General features: G+C 35.6%; 3 protein-coding genes across 5 annotated transcripts; 2 read left to right on the forward strand and 1 right to left on the reverse strand.

The window, feature by feature from the left end:
* Positions 1–444: 444 nt before the first annotated feature.
* Positions 445–2,568, forward strand: LOC117618165 (probable pre-mRNA-splicing factor ATP-dependent RNA helicase DEAH2). The gene has a single exon (XM_034347774.1). It carries the CDS (start codon positions 445–447, stop codon positions 2,566–2,568), a length of 2,124 nt encoding a protein of 707 aa, XP_034203665.1.
* An 889-nt stretch (positions 2,569–3,457) lies between these two features.
* LOC117618936 (nucleolar GTP-binding protein 1) lies at positions 3,458–10,024 on the forward strand. Of its 2 annotated transcripts, XM_034348713.1 has the most exons (14): positions 3,458–3,637; positions 4,183–4,316; positions 5,599–5,719; positions 5,842–5,906; positions 6,006–6,119; positions 6,336–6,410; positions 6,712–6,750; positions 6,828–6,899; positions 7,447–7,560; positions 7,712–7,783; positions 7,892–7,928; positions 8,039–8,151; positions 8,959–9,165; positions 9,484–10,024. In XM_034348713.1, the coding sequence occupies exons 1-14, from the start codon at positions 3,559–3,561 to the stop codon at positions 9,562–9,564; spliced, it is 1,323 nt and encodes a 440-aa protein (XP_034204604.1). In that variant the 5' UTR covers positions 3,458–3,558; the 3' UTR covers positions 9,565–10,024. The 2 variants fall into 2 exon arrangements, with proteins under 2 accessions (XP_034204604.1, XP_034204605.1); XM_034348714.1 differs by lacking the exons at positions 8,959–9,165; positions 9,484–10,024 and adding an exon at positions 8,717–8,952.
* A 95-nt stretch (positions 10,025–10,119) lies between these two features.
* Positions 10,120–11,774, reverse strand: LOC117618937 (phosphatidylinositol N-acetylglucosaminyltransferase subunit P-like). Of its 2 annotated transcripts, none has more exons than XM_034348715.1 (5): positions 11,557–11,774; positions 11,081–11,226; positions 10,918–10,990; positions 10,444–10,562; positions 10,120–10,335 (listed from the first exon to the last, which is right to left on the reverse strand). In XM_034348715.1, exons 1-5 carry the CDS (start codon positions 11,676–11,678, stop codon positions 10,223–10,225), a joined length of 573 nt encoding a protein of 190 aa, XP_034204606.1. In that variant the 5' UTR covers positions 11,679–11,774; the 3' UTR covers positions 10,120–10,222. The 2 variants fall into 2 exon arrangements, with proteins under 2 accessions (XP_034204606.1, XP_034204607.1); XM_034348716.1 differs by having other exon boundaries at positions 11,081–11,287; positions 11,557–11,746.
* Positions 11,775–25,809: the final 14,035 nt, after the last annotated feature.

Below are 25,809 nucleotides of genomic sequence, written 5' to 3' on the forward strand. Positions count from 1 at the left end.
TCCAATTTATTATGTTTATATAACACACTTCGCTGCTTATTGGCACCAAGGCAATCAGGAATTCAAAGACTTCTAATCCTTGGTTCAAACAGATTTTAAATCCTTTTACCAAACGGACAGATTTTAAATCCTTCTCCTAAACATATTTCAAAACTTTTTGAAGTTGATAAACTTTTTAGTCATATCATTGAATTCGTACTTCGTATACAATGTGAAAAACTCAATTAATACGTGTAGGTATTCAATCTAGCTTGCTTGCACTTGTTGCAAACAGAAGCACTTGAGAAGAAGTATTATAGTTATATATACATACTGCGGTTTCTTTTTTACTCCGGTTCTTCAAGTCTCTCCAGGAATCCTATTCCCACAAGAACATGGATTCTCCACCTCCATATTGTATAAAACTGACTCTCCAACTCTAGACAAAACGCATTATTGATGCGTATGGAGAGGAAGAGGAAGGTGTGCTTGTTTAACACGGTGGTCTCATCATCAGCGAAGATGAGAAAATCAGGCAGCGGTGGGGGAGCCACAACGATTGACAGTGCGGTGGTAAGCAGTGTGATCAATCCGTGGACTGGAATGCCTTATTCCCAGAGCTATTATGAGATCCTTGAGAAGAGGAAGACTTTGCCAGTTTGGCAACAGAAAGATGAGTTCTTGAAGGCTCTTAAGGCCAACCAATGTATAATTTTGGTTGGTGAGACTGGTAGCGGTAAAACCACTCAAATCCCTCAATTTGTTTTGGAAAGTATTAATGCAGAAATTCCGGATGGTAAAAGGATGATGATTGCGTGCACGCAGCCACGTAGAGTTGCCGCAATGTCAGTGTCTCGTCGTGTAGCTGAAGAGATGGATGTGAAGATAGGAGAAGAGGTTGGCTACACTATTCGTTTCGAAGACTGCAGCAGTGCCTCTAAAACATTGTTGAAGTATTTAACAGATGGTATGCTTTTAAGAGAGGCAATGGCAGATCCCTTGTTGGAAAGGTACAAGGTGATAATACTGGATGAGGCACACGAAAGAACGTTAGCAACAGATGTTCTTTTCGGGCTTCTCAAGAAGGTGTTGAGAAATAGGCCTGATTTGAAGTTGGTTGTGATGAGCGCTACTCTTGAGGTCGAAAAATTTCAGGGCTATTTCAGTGGTGCGCATTGTATGAAAGTTCCTGGCAGGCTTCATCCAGTGGAAATTCTTTACAGTGAGGAACCCGAAAAGAACTATGTGGAGGCAACAATTCGAACCATTGTGCAGATTCATATGTTTGAGGGTCCAGGGGATGTACTTGTCTTTTTAACTGGGGAGGAAGAGATTGAAGATGTATGCTACAAAATTGACAAAGAAATTGCAAAATTTGGTGATCAGTCTGGTCCTGTCAAAGTGTTGCCTCTGTACTCAACTCTGCCTCCAGCTGTGCAGCAGAAAATATTTGAGCCAGTACGTTCTGGGAGGAAGATTGTGGTGTCAACAAACATTGCTGAAACTTCTTTAACCATAGATGGAATCGTTTATGTTATCGACCCGGGATTTTCTAAACAGAAAGTTTATAGCCCAAGAGGGTGTGTTGAGTCATTGTTGGTGTCTCCAATTTCCAAGGCCAGTGCTTGTCAGAGGGCAGGGCGTGCTGGAAGGACTAGACCGGGGAAATGTTTCAGACTTTACACTGAGAAAAGTTTCCATAATCATCTTGAAGCACAAATATGTCCAGAGATATTGAGATCAAACCTTGCAAATACAGTGCTTACTTTGAAGAAACTAGGAATTGATGACTTGGTTCATTTTGATCTCATGGACCCTCCTGCTCCTGAGACATTGATGCGAGCACTAGAGGTTTTGTATTCTTTGGGAGCATTGGATGACGAGGGTAATTTGACCAAGCTGGGGGAGATTATGAGCGAGTTCCCATTAGACCCTCAGATGTCAAAGATGCTCATCATGAGCCCTGGATTTCACTGCTCTAACGAAATCCTGTCAATCTGTTCAATGCTCTCGGTACCTAATTGTTTTCTTAGGCCTAGAGAGGCTCGAAAAACTGCAGACGAAGCGAAAGCGAAGTTTGGTCACATGGATGGAGATCACATAACGCTTCTCAATGTGTACCACGCCTACAAGAACAATGAGGATCCTGTGTGGTGCTATCAAAACTTTGTCAATGAGAAGGCACTGAAGGCTGCAGACAATGTTCGGCAGCAGCTAGCGCGAATTATGGCTCAGTTCAATCTCAAGTTATGCAGCACTGATTTTAAGAGTGGGGACTACTACATCAACATAAGAAAGGCCTTGCTTGCTGGATATTTCATGCAGGTGGCTCACCTGGAAAGCAACACAGGACACTACAGCACAGTGAAAGATAACCAAGTTGTACACTTGCATCCCTCCAGTTGCTTGGATCACAAGCCAGAGTGGATTGTTTACCACGAGTATGTCCTGACCAGTAGGAATTTTATCCGGACTGTGACGAATATTTGCGGCGACTGGCTAGCTGAGATTATGATTGCACTAGAAAAATCAGGCAAAAAATTGGGTTATGGAGGGCTTAACTTAAAAGACAGGAAGCAGACTACTTGAAGATTAATGAACAAAATCCCCTTGACACTTTCTGTTTAACTTTCCATGTAATAAGAACCTTTAAACATTTTTAAAATTGAACAAAAGAGGCTCCAACAAGCGTGCAATAATCCAAGTTGCTACTACTAACTCTAATTCTGTGTTTATGCATTGACAATGAACTCTCCATATCCTAATTTCACTAGGCTAAATTCACCAACAAATTTAAAAAAAAACCATCCTAATTTCAAAAGATTCACCGAAAAAATACTATTAACTCTTTGTAACATGCATTTTCATTCTATAATCTCAAATTCAAAATTTGACTCCAAAAAAAATTCCATTTTCGAGCTTCACATAAAACTGAAAACTGATATCAATTACCACACAACTTTTGTTCAGATTTTACTTTCTTTGAAAACTGGAATTAATTACTAAACAAGTTTTTAATTTTTAGATGTGGAAAGATAAAAAATAAAAACTAAATGGTTATCAAACGACTCCTAAAGTTTTGAAAAAAAAAAGAAACTATGACATGCCAAAAATACCAACTATAAATTCAATCACGTGCAGGGACGGACCGAGGTGATGCACCTATAGCCCAGGTGAATTTTATTATTTTATTCTTATAGCTAGTATATAAGTTTTTTAGGGTTTAGTCTAGTTCAAAACTAACAGTTTACCTATAAGGAAAATTTAACCCACTTCATTTTTAAAATTTTGTGTCCGTTGCTGATCATGTGTAACTTGAAAAAAAATAAAAAATTATGCAAGTGATATTAAGAGAGGAGAGAATTGAACCTATGCAAGGTCAATATTATAAATATTTTTTTAATAAGAAAATAATACATTTATGAGATAACTTTCTCAAAACAATAAAATTATATATAAAAACTTAAGAGAAGGAAAACACTCGATAAACCCCAAAAACCTCGCTTACTTGGCCACTCTTTTGCTCTACCAGGGCTAAAACAAATTCTTCAAAAGCTGCTGGACTGAGGAGAGAGGAGGATGAGCAGGGCTTGTAGTCTCTTCCAATTGTGCCAGAATCCAAACAGATTACTACTCAGAAGCTCTAAATTTTCCAAAGGTGCCCATCATTCTCTCCTTATCTTCTCTCTCACTTTCCTATCGTCAAAACAAGAAAAATCCCACCATTTTTTATGTGTATAAACTCTACTGTATGTGTGCCTTCATTTAGACTCTCTGTCACTTTCCTTCTTGATTTATGCTGTTAATTATTCATTATCTACCACTGTATTTGTTGCCATTGTTATTTTGAAATTCACGAGCTCATTTCCATTGCAATCTCAAGCAATTCTTCAAAACTCTTTTCCACCAGTCTGGGCCCGACCCTGAACACTATTTTAGCTTTTTATGAAACCCATTCACGTCTGGTAGCTTTAAGGTTGAGGAAATCATAGAAATTTGCGTTTCATAAAATTGAAAAATCTGTCTTTTAACTACTGGGGTTCTCTGTTAAGTTTATTTGTTTCTCCCCTTTTCAATATCCGTTGTGTTCCTGACTATTTTGAGAAATTAAATGTCTTTTGGTTTGGTGCGTGATTACCGTATTCATTTTAAACTTAAATGACTTGTACCATTTACAAATATTTGTTTACCCTCCTAGTGCAGGTCCGTACTTGATACCTAGTGCCAGAATTTTTCCAGTCCTGTGCCTCTCTAAGGAAATACAAACTTCCGCATATGAAGTTGTCAAGGGAAGCTATGTACCCACAGCCTTGGTTAAACCAGAAAGCAAACCGAAGGTATTTCTCTTTGGTATGTGTGTTTATTTTGGTCTCAAGGGCATGTTTAATAGCAAGATGAGGATATAGTGAATAGCGAATGAAGCAAAGCAAGAATTGATATGAAATAAAAACTTCGTCCTAAAAAGGAAAAAAGGAAGCAGATGTATTATCATTACTTTTGTAGTTTAACGGAAATATTTAACAAGAGAATTGAGTTATTAAATAGTGTTACTGTGTTCATATAAGTAACTGTATATGTCTTTACTGTTATGTGTGAATTCCATCCCTCATTATTTCTTTACTACCATTTTCTTGTTGGATGACAAAAAGTGTGAGAGGTTGGAGTGACCTCATGAATAAGTATCAGGGCGTGGTGAAATCTTATGTGAGATGCAGGATTCAAGCATCAAATGACTGACTGCAATAAGGGTATGCCCTTCTGGAGCAGTCAGAGATGGATATGGGTTTAGATCAAGAACCATTCTGAACTATGCCTTTGACATTTGGGATTTAGAAGTTGCTGGCATATAGGGAATGGAGTTATTGGAGTGAAAGAATGGCTGACTTTCCTGCTTCTTTAGTTTGTATTTTGGACTCTGATCTACAGGGTCAATCTCATCATAGGGCAGTAGTTATTTTGTTTGTTTGTTTTCTTTGGGCTTTGCCTGCCTTTTCGCACTGGTTGACTTTCCAAGGTGTGTATTTCATGAGGTAGGTTGCAGGAATATTAAGGACAATTTCGTTATAAGTAAATAATCGATGTAGTTGACAAATTCAGTGTTTGGTCTGCTAACAATAAGAGTATTATGTACCTGGTAAACAGACATATAGGTGAAGGCATGCATTAAACAGTATAGTGCCTGCATAGATTTTGTGAGTTGGGGGTGTTTAGCTCACTAATTCATCAAGGTTGAAATATCCATGTTTGATTAAATTTTAGAACGTAACTACAGTTGTATGTGCAAAGAAGTTTGATTGTGATTATTTGGTGCTTTCATATGGCATTATACCTCAGTTAAAGTGACCTTGACAACCTTAGCAAGTTTTAAGATCTGCATGCCATTTATGTTAGTGGATTGTTATTGTTTGGGTTACTTTGATATTCTAGTGTTTAAGCAAGGGCATTGTTCTCTCATGTTTAAATAAGTTTCACACGTGTACCAATTTTTTTTCCCCTTCATTGGTGTAATTTTGTTTTGTGATCCATACCTTTGTGCAATCTTTTGTCATTAAGATTTCTTGAGACTAAAGTATTGGAAAAAGTAATGATGGCTACCATGGTCCCAATGTTGTAATGTAGGACAAATCACCAGAAAATCTTGAAGGAGTTGGTGCATTCCAAAAGCTACCCATGGTGATGCCATCTGTTGACATTCTGTATTCTGCACTAAGAAAGGCTAAGAGGATTTCACCAACAAAGGGTATTTGTTATGGGCATGTGTTTTAGATCAAAATTGACAGAACAACATTAGATTCAAGTCGGATGGAACTTGGTTTATAGGACCTGCTGCTAGCCCTGATTTTTAATTTCTTTATGTTGCAGGTATTGCCAATATTGCAAAGCGGGAAAGAAATAGAGGTGCAAAGCAACTTGATGCATTGATGAAAGTTTGTTCTCAACTTTAGTTTGTCATTTTATTATATTTTCTATTGTGATGTTTTTATATGATTCAATAATGACTGACTAGCTTTCTTTTTCATCTTCAGGAATTAGCAGTACCCTTGAGAACTTATTCAGAGAATTTTCCAAATAAAAAGTATCTTCACCCTTATGAGCGATCTCTTATTGAATTAACTCTTGGGGATGGAAATTATGAAGAGGTATATCCTGAGAAAATTGTGGCCAATTTCCACTCAGAATAACTTGAGGATGTTAGTATGATAAAAAATTGATTGAAATAATTTTTTTCTGCAGTAAAAATATGAGTTTTATTGGATTTTCATGTTTCCTTTTACATTAACAGAATGCAGACAGGTATAATCTTTTAGACCCTTTTCAACTTGTCGTACTTCAACTTTTTAATTTGATAATTACAGGTGTTGGGAAAGGTGGATTCTCTGAGGAAGAAGGTTGTGTCTGTTGGAAAGGAACACGCATCTCTTTGTGCTAAGGTAGAACTCTTGGTTTTTTAAAGCTTTATGATGCAATACCTCCTTCAAGCTTCTTATCTCCTTTTCATTTATTAGCTTTTTGAGGAGTACATGCATCTTCTGTTACCAGAAACACACAAACACTGCATTCCATGATTACTTTATGAATTTTACTCCTCCATGTTTAATTTATATCTATAATACACTCTTGAAGGTTCCCATCGAAAAAAAATAAAAATAAAAATAAACTCAGAATTAATTTTGTTTTTTATTGATTTTGAAGACGAAAGATTTTAACAAACTCTCATATACACTGTGGCAGTCATTGTCGAAGAAAGAAGCAGAGGAAAGGCTAACCGAGGTTATTTCTTATCTTTAGCCAAAAAGAAACCTCCATTCCATCTGTGTAGATTTTTACTCTCTTAACTAAATCTACAGGGCATTAAGAAAGTTGAAGAGACATTTAATCGTGGAGGAAAACATGTCGATGATTTGTTACACATAGCCAAGGTACTTTGCTTTCTGAAATTGGAGTTCTATAGTGGCTTTAGTTTTTCTTTATTGATTCTTTTAATTCAATTTAAAGGAATGCATGCCATGTATCATGTATTATGATGGTTTAGTAACTGTTTAGATTTTTCAACGCACTTTTGATGTACGTGTATGTGTGTCTGTGAACCTGGTCTTACACCTTACACCAATAGAGTTGAATATTCTATGAAAACTTAGGTCAGTCAAAGATGTTTCATTCAATTCACTTTATTTTTAGACACTGGAGGAAAATTTTATTTTTCTTTTGGCCAACAAGATGTTTTCATATATTATTTTTAATTCATGAACTTTTGTATCATATTTCAGTTGTCTAAATTTTCATACTATTTGGCTGCTTCTTACTTGTTCAGTCAGTATAACCTATAAACAACTTTCCATGCCTTGTTTAGGAGTGCACTTTGGGACCTATAGTGGTTGTTTTTTACAACTCTAATTTGTTGAGTGATTATTGAGTTTTTTGTTTTGTTTTGGTAAGGCCATCTCTTTAAACTAGTTATATTTGCAGACTCTGCGAGCAATGCCGGTAGTTGATCTAGAATCACCGACACTTTGTCTTGTTGGAGCACCGAATGTCGGGAAGTCGTCTTTGGTCCGCATACTCTCCACAGGGAAGCCTGAGGTGTGCACAATTTCAATTGTCAATGACAAAGATAATATCTTGTTTTGTATATGTGGTTGGCTATATAGATAGTCCATTCTTGAATGGGTTGAGCATATGTTGCTGTTTGAAGCATGAAAGACCTGTTTTTCTTTCTTTTGGTTGTTTGTAGGTTTGCAATTACCCTTTTACAACAAGAGGAATTCTGATGGGTCACATTATTTCAAACCATCAAACTTTTCAGGTGGCTCAATTTCTCTAATATTTAGAGTCGAATATATATATTTTTAAATTTTTTAAATTTTTTTTTTTTTTCTCAATCTTAATTTTGTTATATGTATAAACTGTGCAGGTGACAGACACTCCTGGGCTGCTCAAGAGATGTGATGGTAAGTGACTGGCGTTTATTGGTTTTAATTATGTCATTTTGAGGGATGCTTTCTTGGACTACAGTGCTTTGCATAAAAAATTTCATCTTTTTTTTTCTTTGGTGTTGCAGAGGACAGAAATAATCTGGAAAAATTGACGCTTGCTGTGCTCTCGCATTTGCCAACGGCAATACTCTATGTCCATGACCTCTCTGGACAATGTGGAACCTCACCTTCTGATCAGGTTTTTTTTCTTTTTTTATAGTATCGAGAATTAGTATGTAAAACTCAAAAAATAAAAGTAGTATTGCGGCGTTTGCATACTGGATATGCATACGGGTTCGATACCCTAACCCTAGTCGATACGCACGGGGTAGGGCTCGGTATACGGCGGCTGACAAAGAAGAAGGAGAAGAAGAAGACAAGGGAGAGATAGATAGAGGGATGGGAGAGAAGAAGGCGATGCAGAAATGAAGATGATATATATATATATATATATATATATAGAGAGAGAGAGAGAGAGAGAGTTGGGAACTGGGAGCGAGGTATGATGCGGCCCATCTGCTGCTTGTTATCAGATGCAGCCCCACCTAAATGATATCTCTAATATTTATCAATTACAAATAAATTTCAGATTAAATATTTACCAAAAAAATGCTACATTAAATTATTACCGTATGAAAATACTAAATTAAATATGACCATGCACAACAGTGCCAAGTAAAAAGAATAATATTATTTTAATTACCGTATCCTTATTTTGCCTGTATTCTAGTTTTTGACTGTTGCTGTGTTGCACTGTATCGTAGCCCTGTACCCATTCCTGTATCTGTGCTTGAGAGCTGAGACAATTTCAGTGGCATTGGGTTGAATTAATTAAAATGGAAGTGATTTTTACAGCTCACAACACATTAAGTGATGGTTGAGAGACAAATCACTATAGTTTCTTTGTAATCCACCTCTATAGAAAATGCTCCCCTTCGCTATTCTTCTGTTTGTTCCTTCTTTCTCACATATATTAAATTCATGATTTTTGTATGACGGCTTGCAGTTTGTCATATACAAAGAAATAAAGGAGAGGTTTAGTGAGCATCTGTGGCTTGATGTTGTGTCCAAATGTGATCTGTTGCAAAAGTCTCCAGTGCTATTTGCTACTGATAAGGGTGATGATTCTGATCTTGAGCTGGAAAGGTACCGGAAATTGGGTCCCGATGGAGCTCTTCATGTGTCAGTGACAAATGAAGTAGGGCTCACTGAGGTAATCTTTATATCATAATGTGACTCTCCGATATAGTGTTGAACACGGAAGCCTTGAGCTTTGATATTTTGAACTTTACAGAAAGGGGCACATTGCTTCAAGGCACATTTGTGTTTTCTATTAGTTGTGCTCATTTTTATGTACACACACCCTTAGGCCTCTCCTTCTGAAACTAAAATTCTCATCTCTTGCATTCTATAATAATTGTGCTCTGTTTGATTGATGAACTTGTTGCTTGTAGTTTCTTAACAAATTAAATCGGAAAGAAAGTATTTCCTTGTAAACTTAAAATTCAGACATCAACTTTTTGCACTGCAGTTGAAGAGTATAGTGCATGAGATGTTGAACTCTCAGATGACAAGGATCCAAGTTCAAGAAAAGCTGGAAGTTCTTACTTGAGAGAGCAATGTCTGAAATATAAACAATATCGGTTTCCGCTTCTGATGAAATGAAAATCAAATTACAAATTAGATCATCCTCAAGGATGGTTTCTGCCTCAGGTGAAATGACAATCAATTTACAAATTTTGTCATCCCCAAGGGAGGGAAGCCATTTGTGAGTTTGGCTTCAGGACTAGCGGAAGACCTGCAGCATGCAAGTGCTTGTCTATAATAACACACTCCTGACTTTTCAGATTGTTTGGTCTACTTGCGATCGTCAGTCTCTACAGAGAAGCTAATTGCATAAAAGAAGCATTCCACTTAATGCATTGAAAATTGTATTACCATTGCTAATTGGAAAAGAGCTGTACTAAATCACAGTCGTTCACATTTGCTTGGACAACTATGAACCATTTAAAGATACATGGAATAGGTTCAGCTGTTATGTCAAGCTAAATTACATGTTTTATCTAGTTAAATTTTTAGCTCCCGTTGATGATTATATGTATAATTTTATATCACTTAACGAGCTCTGCTCGTCCAGGTGTATTTTTCTTTCCTGCTATGGACCCCCTTTTGCTCAACCAAGTCACCAATTCATTTCAAAACTCAAAACCATTCTTGGGAAAATAGAAAAAAGTTATGTACAAGTTTCCAATGCCCTAAGGGTTCTTGTGTTATTTAAACATCGAACGGTTGATTCTGTCGATACTGATATCGGATATAGGTTCTATGGGCTGATCATCACCCCCCATTGGAACAGAGCTCAAAGGATCTCTGCTGAATTCATCTGCAGAAGAGAATGGAAGTTTATGCAAAACTTATCAAAACAATGAACTTGAAGCCTGAACAAGACATCCAAAACTTTAATCACAAGAGGGAGGCAATCAACTCTCACCATATACAGTATATAAGGAAGATGGGGGAGGAGTGGACATGAAGTTGACGCCACAATAAAATCCCAAAGCTAATACCACTGTCATCATAGCATAAGCTGGCACTGCCAATGCCCAATACCTGAAAATAGTAACACAAATTCAAAGATTAACTGAAAGTGTTCAAAGGCCTTGACTGTTAGACTTCAAAAACAAAAAGTGTTCAAGGACAAAACAAAATTACCACATAGAAATCACCACCAGAGCAATTTTCTTTTCTTTTCCCTTTTTTCACTACCATAGCTGATTTTGTTAGAACGCACTCCACAAACTCTTCCATTAAGAAACACTGACCAAACTTTTTCTTTCCCAATCAAAGTAACCTTATTTTGATTCAAACATTAAGTTCCCCTAGCTATGACAAAACATTATCAAAGTTCCAAATGAACAAAATCTTTGAAAAAAACTTGCAAACACATGAGAGAAACCAAGCTGACCTGCTGGGATAGTAAAATATCCCAATGGAATGTAGCCAAGACTCTGGAACATATGCCCACACCAAGAAAATAACTGCTCACAGAAAAATACCAAAGTAAATATTAAAAGAAAATTTTGTTTTCTAAAATCTCTCAAGGAAGAAGGATGGTAGATGAAATATACCTGTAGCCACAACAGTTGTGATGGAACCAACAAAGCCATAAACTTCAGAAGGTTTGGGGCCATGAAACCCAGAAGCCTTATCATCTGAATCCACAAAAGACACTGTTGCCCTCCTCTTCTTTGATACACTCAGGATTCTTCTGGGACTGCAAACAGAATAAGAATCTTCCATGCTTTCTTTTGGAATTCCAGCACAACCCAAAAAATCTATAAATTACAAGGAAAAAAAAAAAAAAGATTTGATCCATCTTAGTTCATCAAGGAGTTGGGTCATTTTCTCCTATGTTACTGGTTGAAATTCTGTAAGTGCATAATTGAGATAAGAATAAAAATCATGAAAACATATCATAATAAATTTAGGATACACAAACAGAGAGAGAGAGAGAGAGAGAGAGAGAGAATATGGGAAATGAATTGCGAAATTAATGCAACAAATTGCTCATCAGATTTTTGTTAATGGGAGTGAGAGAGAGCACCTGGAATCGGCAAAATGCGAAGCCAAAACGCAGGACAGGGAAGCGTTTTGTTGTGGCTGTTGTGCTCTGGTTGAACCCAGATTGAAGCCGAAGGTGGTGTGCGTTTGTGCGTGTATCGCCATTGATACGAGACTACCCCTGAGTAAATGCTTTTTTCTGGATATTGGGCCTGAATAAAAACATAATGGGCTTGGGACTCATGATCTTCAAGTAATTTTGAGTTAATCCTAATTTGACACACCAGTCTTCAATAATTTTGAGTTAACCCCGCAATTTCTATTATGAATTCGCCTTCCTTTGTTATTGTTTGTATAAAAAAAACAAAAAACCAAAAAATAAAAATAAGAAGTCTAAACCTCAGCAAAGAACAAGAAGACAAACTAACAAAGTCCACATATCCTCACCAAACAATATAATGTTAATTCATTCAACTCTCTATTTATATTTTCGATGTTAATGTTGTATTTTAAACTAAGGCCTCGTTTGGTGGCCCGGCTTGAATTGGATTGTAATTGAGTGTAAATCAGTCCTTATGAGTAGGGCTCGTCAATGGGCCTAGCCAAGCTAGCCTGGTCCAAAATTAATAGGCTTGGGCCGAGTCGGGTCGGGCTTTAAAGATGAGAGAGAAAATATCAGGGCAGGCCGGGCCGGGTTTTTTTAGAAAATTCAAAGCCCAAGGCCGACCCATGAGCCTGGCTTGAGAAAGCCCATCCGGCCGAGCCGGGCTAAGCCCAACTGGCCGGGCCTAAACGGGCCCTACTTCATTAAAAAAAAATCATAAACTTAATCATAAAGGCATTTTAGTCCAAATTTGAGATTAAACTCACTTAATTCCAATATTTTCACTTCAAACCAAATTTATAAAACACCCAATAAAGTCACACAACTTATAAGATTTTCCACAAAAATAATAAAATGAAGTATTATTTTTTAGGTTATTACATAATTAGATCATAATATGTTTTAAGAAATAATTTAAAAAAATAATAAGTATCAAAAATATATTTTTTTAAAGGATGGTATGAATAAATATGCAAATATTTGGTGATGTGTTCAAGAAAAGCATGATTATATTTGGTGGTACGACTATGTTTCGTGATATGATTATATTTGGTGATGTGATATGTTGTCCATCTTATATATATGATTAGTGTGCTAATCATCCAATTATAATTGTTGGATTAACAATTGACACAAAATTATAAACTAGGAATGAGTAAAGAAAAGTAAATGAAATTAAACAAATTATATATTTGATTTAAGTAATATAATCCTAAACCTAAACTCTTATTTATACATAATTATATATGTATGCGGGCATAACGGGCCGGACTTTTGTGGCAAGGCCGGGCCTGGCTTTCTTGGGCTTAATCGGGCAGGGCCTACGGGCTGGGCCGGGCTTCAGACACTCAAGCCCAAGCCTAGCCCGAAGCCCATAACTGGCCGGGCCGGGCTTTTTTTTTCAATGGGTCGGGCGGGCCCCCATCGGCCCATGAGCCCGCGGGCCAAATGATGAGGCCTACTTATGAGTCTTCACCCCTTTATGTGGGACTTATAAGACATAATATGTTGGATTGTTGTCCATTTTAATAAGTCCAGTCCCAGCACACCAAACAACAACCATAACTTATCCATTTTAATTGAAATAGTCCAGTTCAGTCTCACCCACCAAACGTAGAGCACATTCTTTATTATCTCCCCCATTGAATTGTCCTTGTAATATAAATTCTAAAAACTTAATAAACTACTTTTGATGAAGTGATATTTCTTTTCCTAAATTTGAAAGCAACCCGAATTTTGAATTCCCCTTTTGTATTAATCTGAAAAATAAAACTGAACCTTTCAGAAAGATATCATGATCACAGTATCAGCCTTATAAATACTAGGATACACAAACATAAATACTTACCAATTTCACATACTTTTTTTACAAGTAAAATAAAGTACTTTTGCTTGTGAATCTTACAATCAAAGCATTAGCAAAACTTTCCTATATAAACCAGTACTGAATCACGCTTCTTTTCAATCTCTCAGACGTGCCTCCTCCATTGTTTATACTTAAACACCTCAAAATTTGATTGCAGAGTTTGTAGTAACTAGTACTATCCATGGCAGGAGCCATTGATGAATGGACAAGGGAAGAAAATAAAGCCTTCGAGATTGCCATAGCCACCTACAATATTGAATGCATTGAAAAAGGGGAGTGGGAGAAAGTTTCTTTATCTGTTCCTGGAAAATCTATTGATCAAATAAAACTACACTTCATGCACCTATTGATGGATGTGGAGGCCATCGAGTCTGACCAAGGACCACTTCCTGATTACAAGTATGATGAAGACGAGAGCGATGGTGACGATGGAAACGATGGTGAGCATGGTGATACCAAAGAGAAAGAGATGTCGATCGTGCCATGACGACAATTAGATGAGAATTTTGCAGTAAACCTAAAGATTTGTAATTTTGATCAACTTTACTATAGTACAATTGTTTTCTCCATAGGGTTGAAGTACTTCTCTCACTTTTTTGTTTGTTTTCTCTCCATTAATAATTATGTTCCAATAGCAGAATATGTATTACTAACATCTTCACCATTCACATTCACATGTAACTAAAATACAAAAGACATTGTTAAGTATAATGTCTGAGCAAGAATTCTAGTGAGGGCCTTATATATGGCCCTTAGTTGAGGTTTTATTTCTTAATTGTTTAATCAAATTGATAAGTCGTTGAATCAAATTGATTAGTCTAATCCAACAGTATCTAAGGGCCATATATAAGGCCCTTACTGTAGAATGACCTCTTCTCCCCTTCTATTTTGCTCAACAATTTGTTCATGCATCTGATCCATCTTGCCCAATCTAATTTTGGTCCAGCTTGAACATCTATCAATTGAGAACTATTGGGTCTAGTGGGGTCGGCCCAGAACTTGGGCTGGGTCAATCTTTATAGTACTCAATTCCAAATTAAATACTCTTTATATCGTAGTTAAAAAATTATCAAAGGTCAAATTCCAGTTTAAATTTACTCTTTAAAAAAGAAAAAACCAAAAAATTAAAAAAATAATATATATATAGATACAGCCTTTTTGAAGTACACCATTGGTTGCTGAATCATCGGCATCATTACTGTTCAGATTGCATAAAGACCATCTTTGCAGCACCGTTGTTGAATACTTCTTTATATAAGACAGTTTAGACCATATCAAAGTTGCAAAATAAATAAATATTTAATTTGATTATTTTTATTCAACAAAAAATAAGTTGCAAAATAAATGAGTTCCTCATTTGAATCTAATACGAAACATATAATGTAAAAAACATGATTACCATTGTTTATACTACTCGTTTGTGACTAATTCAAACAACTCATCTGTAAATCATCTCATTAGAAGAAGCTTAGCCGTAATCAGTCGTTTCGACTCTTAATTAAAAGGGAGAATAATTATTGAGAATTTAAAAATATATATGGAATTAATTAATCAAAAGGCCAGTTCCATAGCGGCCAGAAACTGGTTCAATATATTTTGGAATCTTGTATGTTTATTGATTCAAGTGAGATAAATAAATAAATAAAGTTTAAGAATATTTATGGGTAGAATAAAATTGTATTAATCACTTGTGCCTATGAATCATGCATAATCCATCTTACCTAGCACTTAATGACAAATACTTCAGAATTTAAGGCAGGTAGTTACCCAAATTCCAATCTACACTTTATAAATAGAAGTCTTTTTTTATGGTCGATATCAACAGATGTCCTCAGTTTTGTTGTTATACTTCATTTTATAACTCACTACTTTATCATAAGCAATTATAATATGTGAGGAGAATAACTTGTTAAATTTGAGGACGTATTAGATTAGAATAAGGGGGATCGAGAATAGTGATGCTTTAGTGTTTGGATTCAATATAACACATTGGAAAAATAGCATATTTTAGGATGGTTTAAGAGTTCTTGGGCACGCTTCCATATCCAACATTCTCGTTGATCCTCTCTATCAATACTGATCTGCAGCTGTGGATCCAAGAATTTTTTAGGAAATATGTAATATTTAAAAGGCTAAAATATCATTAAAAAGTTTAGACAACTAAATACCCTTACAATTTAATCAATATTATTATCATTCATAATTTACCAAAATTCATATCAAATCATCAATTAATCTAACAAAAATTAGTATAAATTAATCTAATTAAAATGCATATCAAATTATCAATTAAATAAAGAAATCAAAATGCATATCTCGAGTCGTGTGTCGCGCAGCCACTTCAAGTTTGCTACTGATAATACAAATACAAAGGGAGCTAAATGAGAAACAAATAATAACAAATATATTATAATAAAAAATAAAGGAAAAAATTATCAAATATATTATAAAAGGAAAAAGGAAAAAAAAAAAAAAAAAAAGGAGTGATGCATTGGCATGTAGTGGTGGACATTCAAACCGGAAAATCAGAAAATTGTTCCGAATTGGGCAAAAAAAGTTGGGTTGACCAAAACCCAAACCGGACCAGTTTGGTTCGATTCTAGTTTCGATTCTTGTTGCGAAAAAATGGACTGGACCGTACCAACTGTGCATTTTTAATTTTTTAAATAAAATATTTAACCCCGATGCTAAATTTCTAAATCCATAACTAATCTTTCCCCAAGCCCAAATCTAAATCACCTCTCTTTTATAGACTCAATCAACTTCTTTTGCATAAAATTAGGTCATTTGTGGGTTTTGTACAAAAAAAAATTTCTTCCGATCCCAAAAATCGAAAAAACCGAAAATCAAACTAAATTATGAGCAAACCGAAATGAATAATTTTTTTTATAAAAAACTGGACCGAACTAGACAGGATGAATAGTAATGGTTCTAATTCCGATTTGGAGTGAGAAGCAACTCATGCCCACCCCTATTGGTGTGAGAGCCTCTTCACCTTGGATTAGGTCTGCACTACAGCAAGGAAGAGAAGAGGCTATTCAAGTTTTAAGGATTTGGGATCGGGCCTTCAATTAATTTATATGGTTGTTAATATCTTGCAAGAGGACTCCTTCCCTTCCGTTGTATACATTGATTGCAGCAAATTTTTATTTTTTTTGCCCTTGACCAAGACGTCGTTTTAACCACGAGCTTTTTAAAATTATTAAAATAAAAATAAAAAATTGGCAATATGCCTGTGCGCAGCATAGAAACGCAAAATAGAAGCTGCACTGCGGCATTTCCACGAGCACTTGGCGGGCAGCTCCAAGGCAGACCATAGAAGCAAACTTTGACACCTCCAACATGTTTTCTGGCGAAGGGAGGTGCATCTTGCGCCTCTCTAAGTCCGCCATTGCTGCTCTGGTGGTAGCTATTTTCGTGATTTGAGGTGACTTCACTCATCTACCAAGAGCTCTTAAACCATCCTAAGATATATAATTTTTCCAATGTGGGATCTTGAGTTCTAACACTTAGAGTAAGCATAATCACTCATCCAATGGTCTTTGTAAAAGGCTTGAGAATGAGACTTTATAGGCTTTATCGATAAATACCGCATGCATTATACTTTTCCTTTCTATTGAGAGATCTCTCAAATAATTTTATTTGAGGGACGCCCTCTAGGGTTTCATACTAATTTTTTTTCCCAACAATCAAAACCATCTATTTTTTAAGTCTTTATTCATAGATCATCTTTACAAAAAAATTAGACAAATCAGAAACCATTTAGACATCTAATTGTGTTATTGAAAATCAACGAACACGGTACTTCAAGAAAATACTAAAATTTCAATAATTTAATTGAGTGGTCAAATGATATCAAATTCAAGTGATTCTTTTACAGAGATAATGAATCCTGCAAAAATATCCCTAAATTGAAGCTATATATATACACACACAGAGGATTAGCCATTTCTCATGATCGTGTTTATCCTTTTGTTTTGACTGGTGACATTGTTTATCTTTTCCGAATTGGCTATGTAACTAATTGGTTATTATCATTAATGAGAGAAAACTAAAAAACTTTGATATCTTCAGCTTCCTATGATTAAAATAATATTTTGCGGAATGTCAGCTTTTAAAGAAACATGAGTAGTTGACCCGAAGAAACAATGGACTAAAATGAGCATGATTAAAATTCAACTTAATTAGCGGTTTTATATATCCTGGCCTGCTCTTCGTCCATCAAAGGGCTGCTTGAGCATATTGTAGATTTTATTACTTTCATCTATTTATAACATTTTCACTCACTTGTTATGACAAAAAGTAAGGAGAGATAAAGACTGTTACTATTCACATGAATAGTATATGTCTAGCAATTTGTTTGTTGGTTTTTCACCCATTACCATAAAACCTAAAGGCAACTACTATTCACATGAGATATGAGGAGATGAATTTATATAGAGTTTTGGTATAGGAAGTGAAGAATATGGCTAGGCATTTATTAAAAAAATTCTGAAATTTTTGGTTTTTTTTTCCTTATTTTTTTCAATTTTTATATATTTAAATTGGTTGTTAACGTCAGCATTAAGTCAACTTGCCCTGACAGCAGCCCATGCAAATCTTGCCTTTGAATTTGCCCAGGTTGGTAGAGCCCAGCTCTTGCCCTGGCAAGACTTGGGCGCTGGAAACACATTTGGGGCCCTGGGGGGCCTCTTACGAGGGTTGGGGCCTCCCTGTGGAAATGCTCTTATAAACCAAAACATGACCATAAAATAAATATAAACGAGTAAAAATGACAATGAGGTGACTATTTCGGCATATGTGAGAGACTTGTTTATGTAGTTTCTTGAAAGGAAATTCGATTTCGACTTAGATAGTGTAACAATGTGGCTCATGCTCTTCGCTGTTTTGCTTTACACAAATAATTTCCTTTTTAATTGGTTAGAAGAAGGCCCAGGGGCTAATAAATTGTATTAATGCCAGTGGTTGTTTACCATAGTGGTAAAGGTGTTTGTTTGCAAACCCAATGGCACCGGTTCAAATCCGCCCTCCTCCCCCCCGCTGTAACATCTAGGGAAAAAAAAAAGATTTAATAATAATTAAAAAAAAAGATTTATTTTAACTTAATTATGAGTTTAAAATTTTATTCTATTAAAAAAAAGAAGAAAAAAAAGAGAGGCAACGTGTAAGTAAGCTTTTGTTCTTCCCTCCATTCTTCCCCCCTTCCCTCTTTCTCTTCAAAAAAATCTGATTTTGGGATGAGTTGTTCATCTATTGGAGGTGAGTCACCTAGTCTAGGCTAAAGATATTAGTTTCTTAAACTAAGATAAGATTGGGGATGAAGGAAATGAAATTTGGGTGAGGAAAAGAATGGAGAATAGGAGGAAGAGAAGAAAAAATCTATAAGGTGAGTCAATTTCGAATTTGTGATTTTTTTAACTTGGTGTTTGTGTGTTTCTAGTTCCTTAAAGAGTATTTTGAGTCATTTGAGAGATGAGAAAATTGAATTGGAAGAGGTTGAATTTCTATTTTCGGGTTGGGTGGATAGAGCAATTTTTCAAGTGTGGGTATTGTTGATTTTGGTTTCATTTTGGGTTTTTGATGAGTTCTATGATAGGCATGAAGTTTAGAAGAGTTTTGACAGCCTTAGGAACAATCTGGAGATGTTAGAATGGTTGGAAACAACTTTGAACCAAATCTGGAAATTTGCAGTCTGCGAGCCTCACTTTAGCTCTCTTTTTCTCCTAATTCTTTGAGTGTTTAAGGAAGTCATTTATCGGGTTTTAAACTAGACTTGGCGAGGAACAAAACACAATTAGTTTCTTCAAATTTGGTTGAGTTTTGATACGTCAAACACATGTGTAAAATTTGGAAAAAAATCTGTTTTCTGCAGAAAAACCAGCAACGAGTCCAACTTTGGAGCAAGTTTTCTCCTTTGATTTAGCTCTGTTTTGAGTGTGGTTTGTTGGGTTACAAACTAGAGATATTAAGCTTCGAAATCACTACAAGTTTGCCCATTTCCGTTAAGGTTTGCTAGGTCAAAATGTCTCACAAAGTCTAAGATTTAATTTGGAAAAACAGGGGAAGTTGTAGGATTTTTTGAAGACGATAAACAGTAACCGGAAACAAGCCAACTCGCGGTTCTGGCGAGTGGTGGCGTGTGGTATATATTATTGTTGTTATCTATATTATTATTCAGCAGAGCTAAATGATGTTTGCGCTGCATTACATATGCATCATAAATACATTGGTGTTAAGGGTGTGTGTGTCGTTTGACGTATATCTAAGGGGTGGGAGAAGACCTTAGATATATCTAAGTGAGTAAAAATGGGGAATAAATTCAAGTGACGGGAGCAGGGCTTGAATATAATGAGGTGATGGGAGCAGGGCCTCTAATGAAAAGTGAAAGTTGAGAAATTCGTAAGCAAAAGAAAACTGGGTTAAGGGATAGATGAGCGCTAGTTCATATTTTAGGGTATTCAGAGCCACATTGGTCAAACGCATGGTATGGGACATGCATGCTTGTTGCCTTAAGGTATGAATTAGTGGGATTAGAAGGGAGTGAGGTCATGGCATCACTGCATATGCAAATTTATTTATCTGATATGGTTGCATAATTTCTGTATCTTGTGTTGTTTGATGCATGACACTTTGATTAACTGCGATAGTTGACCTTGAGGAGTTTGACGGTACTCTACTGGGCATTAGAATCCTCATACCCAAATAGATTGTGCATGATTCAAAGCGAAGTTTGAGGAAGGGGTTTCAACCAAGCTACTAGGCTTTTGTTGTTGATTTGTGTAATTAACTTTTGTAAGTAGTCAACGGTTTGATAAAGATCTTAGTGTGTAATTAACTACAAGTTACTGCGACTCTGATTCTGTGTTGTTAAGTAAATTTGTATTTATTTGTGGCTCTTTTTCCCATCATATCATGGTTGTAGGATTTTATTTTTATGACTATGGTATGACTCACACCTTGATTCGGGACTATTCCTTATTTTCGAATCGGGTCGTGACCCCCTTAGGAGTCGGTGGCTTCCTCATCTTCCATCTTTCTCTCCCCCTCTCCCTTTCTCCTTTCCTAGTTTTCTTCCCCTCTCTTCTTCTCTCCCCAGATTTATTTGGATCTTGGGTCCTTTTGCCTAAATCTATCTGGATCTCGTCTTTCGTTTGTTTATTTGAGTGTTTTCTGCTGTAGGTCCTTGGTGACTTTTTTTGTTCTTGGATGTGTCTTGTTGTTGTTGGGATGGTTGCTATGTGATGTTGTCGACCAAGTTTTTTGCTTTGTTTTTTCGTTGTGTTTTTCAAGCAAGTATTGCAATCCAACCTTGATGCCATGATTTTGTTGCAGCTTTTGGTCCACTCACATGAATTTTTCTCAAGTTCAGTGTTTGGAGTTGGAAAAGTGATTATTGCTGGTTCGTGTGGGATCGGGTTTTACCTATGCAAATAAGAGGTTAAGCCATGTTGATGCTACAAGTCTTTTGGTTTGCTGGAAAAGATGTGGTGCGATGTCCTTGTTTATGTGTTTATTTTAGTGTAATAATTCTCAGAAACTCATTAGGAGTTTGCTGATGTTTGTATTTATTGTTCGACTTTTCGATGCGAATTTGCCGTTACTGTTGTTGTTGGTGGATCTGTATTGTAGGTCTGAGTACAGGTGCTTTTGTATGCCGAATTGGAGATTTTACGTTTTTCTGGCATGCGTAATTCTCTCCAAATCAAACCAATTTATTTTTGTGTTTGGTCACTAGAGATGTTGTACTCATATTTAGCATTGTGGCTAGTATGTACTTTTTTTCTGTGTTATCAATAAAATTACTATCACTTTTAATCAAAAAAAACAAATTTAAAGTTTTCATTTAATGGTTGAATTTGACACAATCAAGATAAACACTCAACATCTCAATAGTTGAGAAGGTTCTAGTCTTGTAGTTTAATAATGAATGCTATTAGGCTTTGTTTATTTAAATTTCAATCTCAATGAAGTCCTCGGTTTACCATTGAAATGAATCAAATTTTTGTATTGGGGTTACCCCAAATGGTGAGGGTGGGTGAGGAACTATGATAGGATTTAGGGATGGCCAAAATTCTAGTCGGGTCCCCAAATTTTAAAAATCCCTAGTCAAAGGTAGGCCAGGGATGGTATTGTTGTCCCCATATTTGAACCCAATCCCATAAGTGATTTATTATTTTCAGGTAGTATATAGTATAATATAACCATGTATGGTTATAATATAATATTTATTTAGTTGTGTCAAATTGAATTGAGATGATTGTGAGTAGTTGAGTTGAATTTTATAATTCAATTGAATATAATTGAGTTGAATAATAGTTTAAGGTGAAATGAGTGTTAAAATGTGTTATAATGGTAGTTCAATGAAAAAAAAGGTAACATTGGTGTTATAATGTAGGATAATCAATTATTTTTATTTTTATTATAAAGTTGAGATTCGGGTGGGTTTGAGAGATAGCCTCCCAATGGGGATATGGATGGGGACGGAGATGAGAATATATTGCCATACCTAACCCCGAACCGGCTCGAAGTCACCCCTAATAGGATTAGGCGGTTACAATGGTTCAACTTTTTTGCATTGAAACCCCCAACCTCGCCACTTGGGATAACCCTATGGGATTCAACTCTTTTTAGTTTTAGTTATTCATTAAAGATTGTAGTAGTTAGATCATCGAATCCAAAATTAATTGGCGAATGGTAGGGAGGGTCATAGCAACCTATTTTGTAACACAAGGCTCAACATTCGGAATGCGGCCATAGTATGAACATGTTACTACATAAGTCACTTAAGTCAAGTACGTTGGCAATCTATATTAAGTCACATGGAGCACATTTTTTTCATTTGACCAAATATGTGGATTAAATATTGTGTACTATAATATAATTTTAGCATCCAATCTAAAACCAATTAGTAATAGTTGAAAAGACTCATACAAAATATATTTATAACCCAAGGTTCAACATTTTCGGTGAGTGATGTACTCTTAAAGACGTCTTTGTTGTTAAGACATAAATAAAAGGAACTTAAAAATATTGGTTGTTTCTTTACTCTTCGCACAAATGTTAAATTATATGCAGCTCCGACTAATCCATTATTTTTGTTTAAGAACATGCATGAGCATCATCAAACTACAACCTAAATTCTTAAACTTTTTTTGAATATTTTCCTTTAAAACAGAGAAATAAATGTTATAAACTTATTGGGGACACAACCAGAGCCAGCCCTAAGTCAAAAGTGGCATTGCCCTTCCCCCCACCCCCCAATATATATTGGGAGCATTTTTGCTCATCTCTTTAACCCAAGATGTATGCTCATCATCCTTCTCAATACTTGACTCGTGTCCATAAATATAACCATGATTATATAAATTAAAATGAAAAGTTAATCATGGTTATGCTTATGGACACGTGTCAAGTGTTAAGAAGGGTGGTGAGCATACACCTTCGGTTAAAGTGATGAATAAAAATATTTCCATATATATTATGTGATGAACAATTGATATAATTCAGCTTATCACCCCTCAACCACTAAATGGTTGGCAAATGTCCATTTCAATATTAATATATATTAGGAAATTTGTAATATATTACTGGGAAAAAAAAAATTGCATCTCTTATAGGTAAAAATTACTCAAGCGAAAACAATTATATAATTAAATTTTGTGTTTGTCCCATATATTAAATTTTGACTCTGCCCAAGGTGGGAAACTATTGTTTTTTTTTTTTTTTTTTCCCGCAAGCGAAATTGAAGGAAGGGGGAACCGAACCTAAAATCTAGAATATAAAGATAATACTCTTAACCATTTGAGCTACAAGCCTCGTGCAGGAAACCTTCGGTCGTAAGAGCATGCCATTTTTTGAAAAGGCTTTTTATCACAAATGGTCCCTTAGGTTTACAAAATTATCGCATTTCGTCCTTAACTTTTTTTGTGACACTAATGGTCCTTAAGGTTATCCTTCATACATCAAAATGGTCTCTGCCGTTAGCTTCCGTCAAATTTTCTATTAAGTAGCTGATGTGGCACGTGTGTGGAGCCCACAAATCCAATAGTATACATCCACGTGGCTTTAAATAAAATATATTACATTTTAAATATTTTAAAACTTAAAATAAATAAATTTAAAAAAAAAAAACTGTACGTTCTCCCTCTCTGCCAGCTCCTCCAACCCTCGCAGACCCACTCTTTGCCTCTCTCTCCCTCCTCTTCCTCCCTCCTCTCTCCCTCTCTCCCTCATCTTCCTTGGTTGTGGGTTTCATTGATTTGTAGGTTTTGGTCAAACAAAAAAGGACCCAAGTGTACTGCAACTATGCCAAGCCCAATCTTGGTTCCAATGCTGCAGAGACAGATTCTGGGTAAAAACGAGTGCAGAAATTCAACAAAAATAATTAGCTTCTATTTTAAAAACTGAAGCAAATGATCTTCCTTGGTTGTGGGTTTCATTGATTTGCAGGTTTTGGTCAAACAAAAAAGGACCCAAGCGTTTATTTCATCAAGCTATGGTAGACGCAGAAACTTCCTGATGCAGAAACTACATCAAGCTATAGTAGATTAGCCTATAAAAATCAAGGAAGATGAGGGAGAGAGAGAAAGAGAAGGGAGGAAAAGGAGGGAGAGAGAGGCAGAGTAGGTCTGCGAGGGTGGGTAGGAGGCGCGGCCAAAGGAAGATATAGGTCTTCTTTGTTTTTTGGATTTTAAGTTTTAAAATATTTAAAATATAATATATTTTATTTAAAGCCACATGGATGTATATTATTGGATGTGCGGGCTCCACACACGTGCCACGTCAGCTACATAACAGAAAATTTGATGGAAGCTAACGGCAGAGACCATTTTGATGTGTGGAGGGTAACCTACTATTGGTGTCACAAAAAAATGTTAGAGACGAAATGTGATAATTTTGCAAACCTAAGGGACCATTTGTGATAAAAATCCTTTTGAAAATGAGAAACAATGGTTGGCTATGTAGAAGAGGCAACCAACAAAATAACATACGTTTGATCTTCCCATTTTGGCATTTTCCTTTTTGGAATTGATTATGTTTTGTTATTTTGAATACCTAGTCTCACCGTGTCGCTGGCACCACATATTTTTTTTGCATATTATACAGGAAATAGTCTTATGCAAGACTGGAGCCTAGAGGGATGGAAATGGATAAGAACAATACTCACTATACTAGCAAAGTACAATTCTCGTCATTCTCCTTTTATGTTCAGAGAAAAAAAAAACAGAAAATATATATATTTGAGAAGGCTGAGTTTATTACATTATTCTTGGAATTTTGACTTTCAAAATCGTGTAGCCAAAACCTCTTTAATTAAAGAACACCACGCAAACACAGAGAACCCTTCAAATGAATCTATCCAAATTAATATTGGTTTTTTTATTTATTAAGAAAACCAAATTAATATTGGTTTGGTTGACCTAGGATTTAGTCTATAGTTTATTTGCAAAATTATAATATTGTGGTCTTTATACTAATTGTGTGTGATGTATATAGTTAACCTCATTATTAATCAATACCGTCAAATCCTTCATTTAATAAGAACATCGATATATGATTGGTAGTGAAGCTAAAGAATACCACTCAAATGTTGTCAAGGCGAGTGATACTTACTAGATTTAGGGTCTATTTATGTAGGGAGTATTTTTACCCGTTGTTAAATTTGTAAAGCAAAAAGTCACTTTTTCCTCCCTGTAGTTTGATGAAATTTTTACTTTCGTCCTTGTGGTTTTAACTTTGGCAATTTGACTTATGTAGTTTGATTTTATTGAAATTTAAGGACATGTCTAAATTTTCATAGAATTTCTTGACATAATAAACATGTGTCTCTTACATGAATGGGTATTTTGGATGGAAATTTGGATGTGCCCTTGAATTGATATCAAATCAAAGTATAGGAGTTAAATTGACAAAATTAAAACTACATGGACTAAAGTGAAAAATCCGGCAAACTATAAAGACCAAAAGTGACTTTTTTCCAATTTGTAAAGAAATGGGTTTAAAAAAAATACATATTCCCCAGCAAACACATCCTAAAACTTGACCGAAGTTGATTTTATTAGTTCACACACATCTACTCTTGTTTTTAAGTGGAGAAGTTATGAGGATGTGAAGAATTATCCCAATTTAGAAAGTTAAGAAACATTGTAAGCATAAGAGTTTGGGCACTTCCCCAATTACCAATTAGTTTTGGGGTTGAAATCTCAACATCTTTTATGGTATCAGAGCCAAGTTTACTCACGTTTAAAGTCTAACAATCATGCGTGCTCTAGGTCACTAAGTTAAATTGTTCACAGGTTAGGCTTGAAATTTTGCTCTATAGACAT

Source organism: Prunus dulcis, chromosome 2 (assembly GCF_902201215.1).
Source record: "Prunus dulcis chromosome 2, ALMONDv2, whole genome shotgun sequence".
Classification (NCBI taxonomy): domain Eukaryota; kingdom Viridiplantae; phylum Streptophyta; class Magnoliopsida; order Rosales; family Rosaceae; genus Prunus; species Prunus dulcis.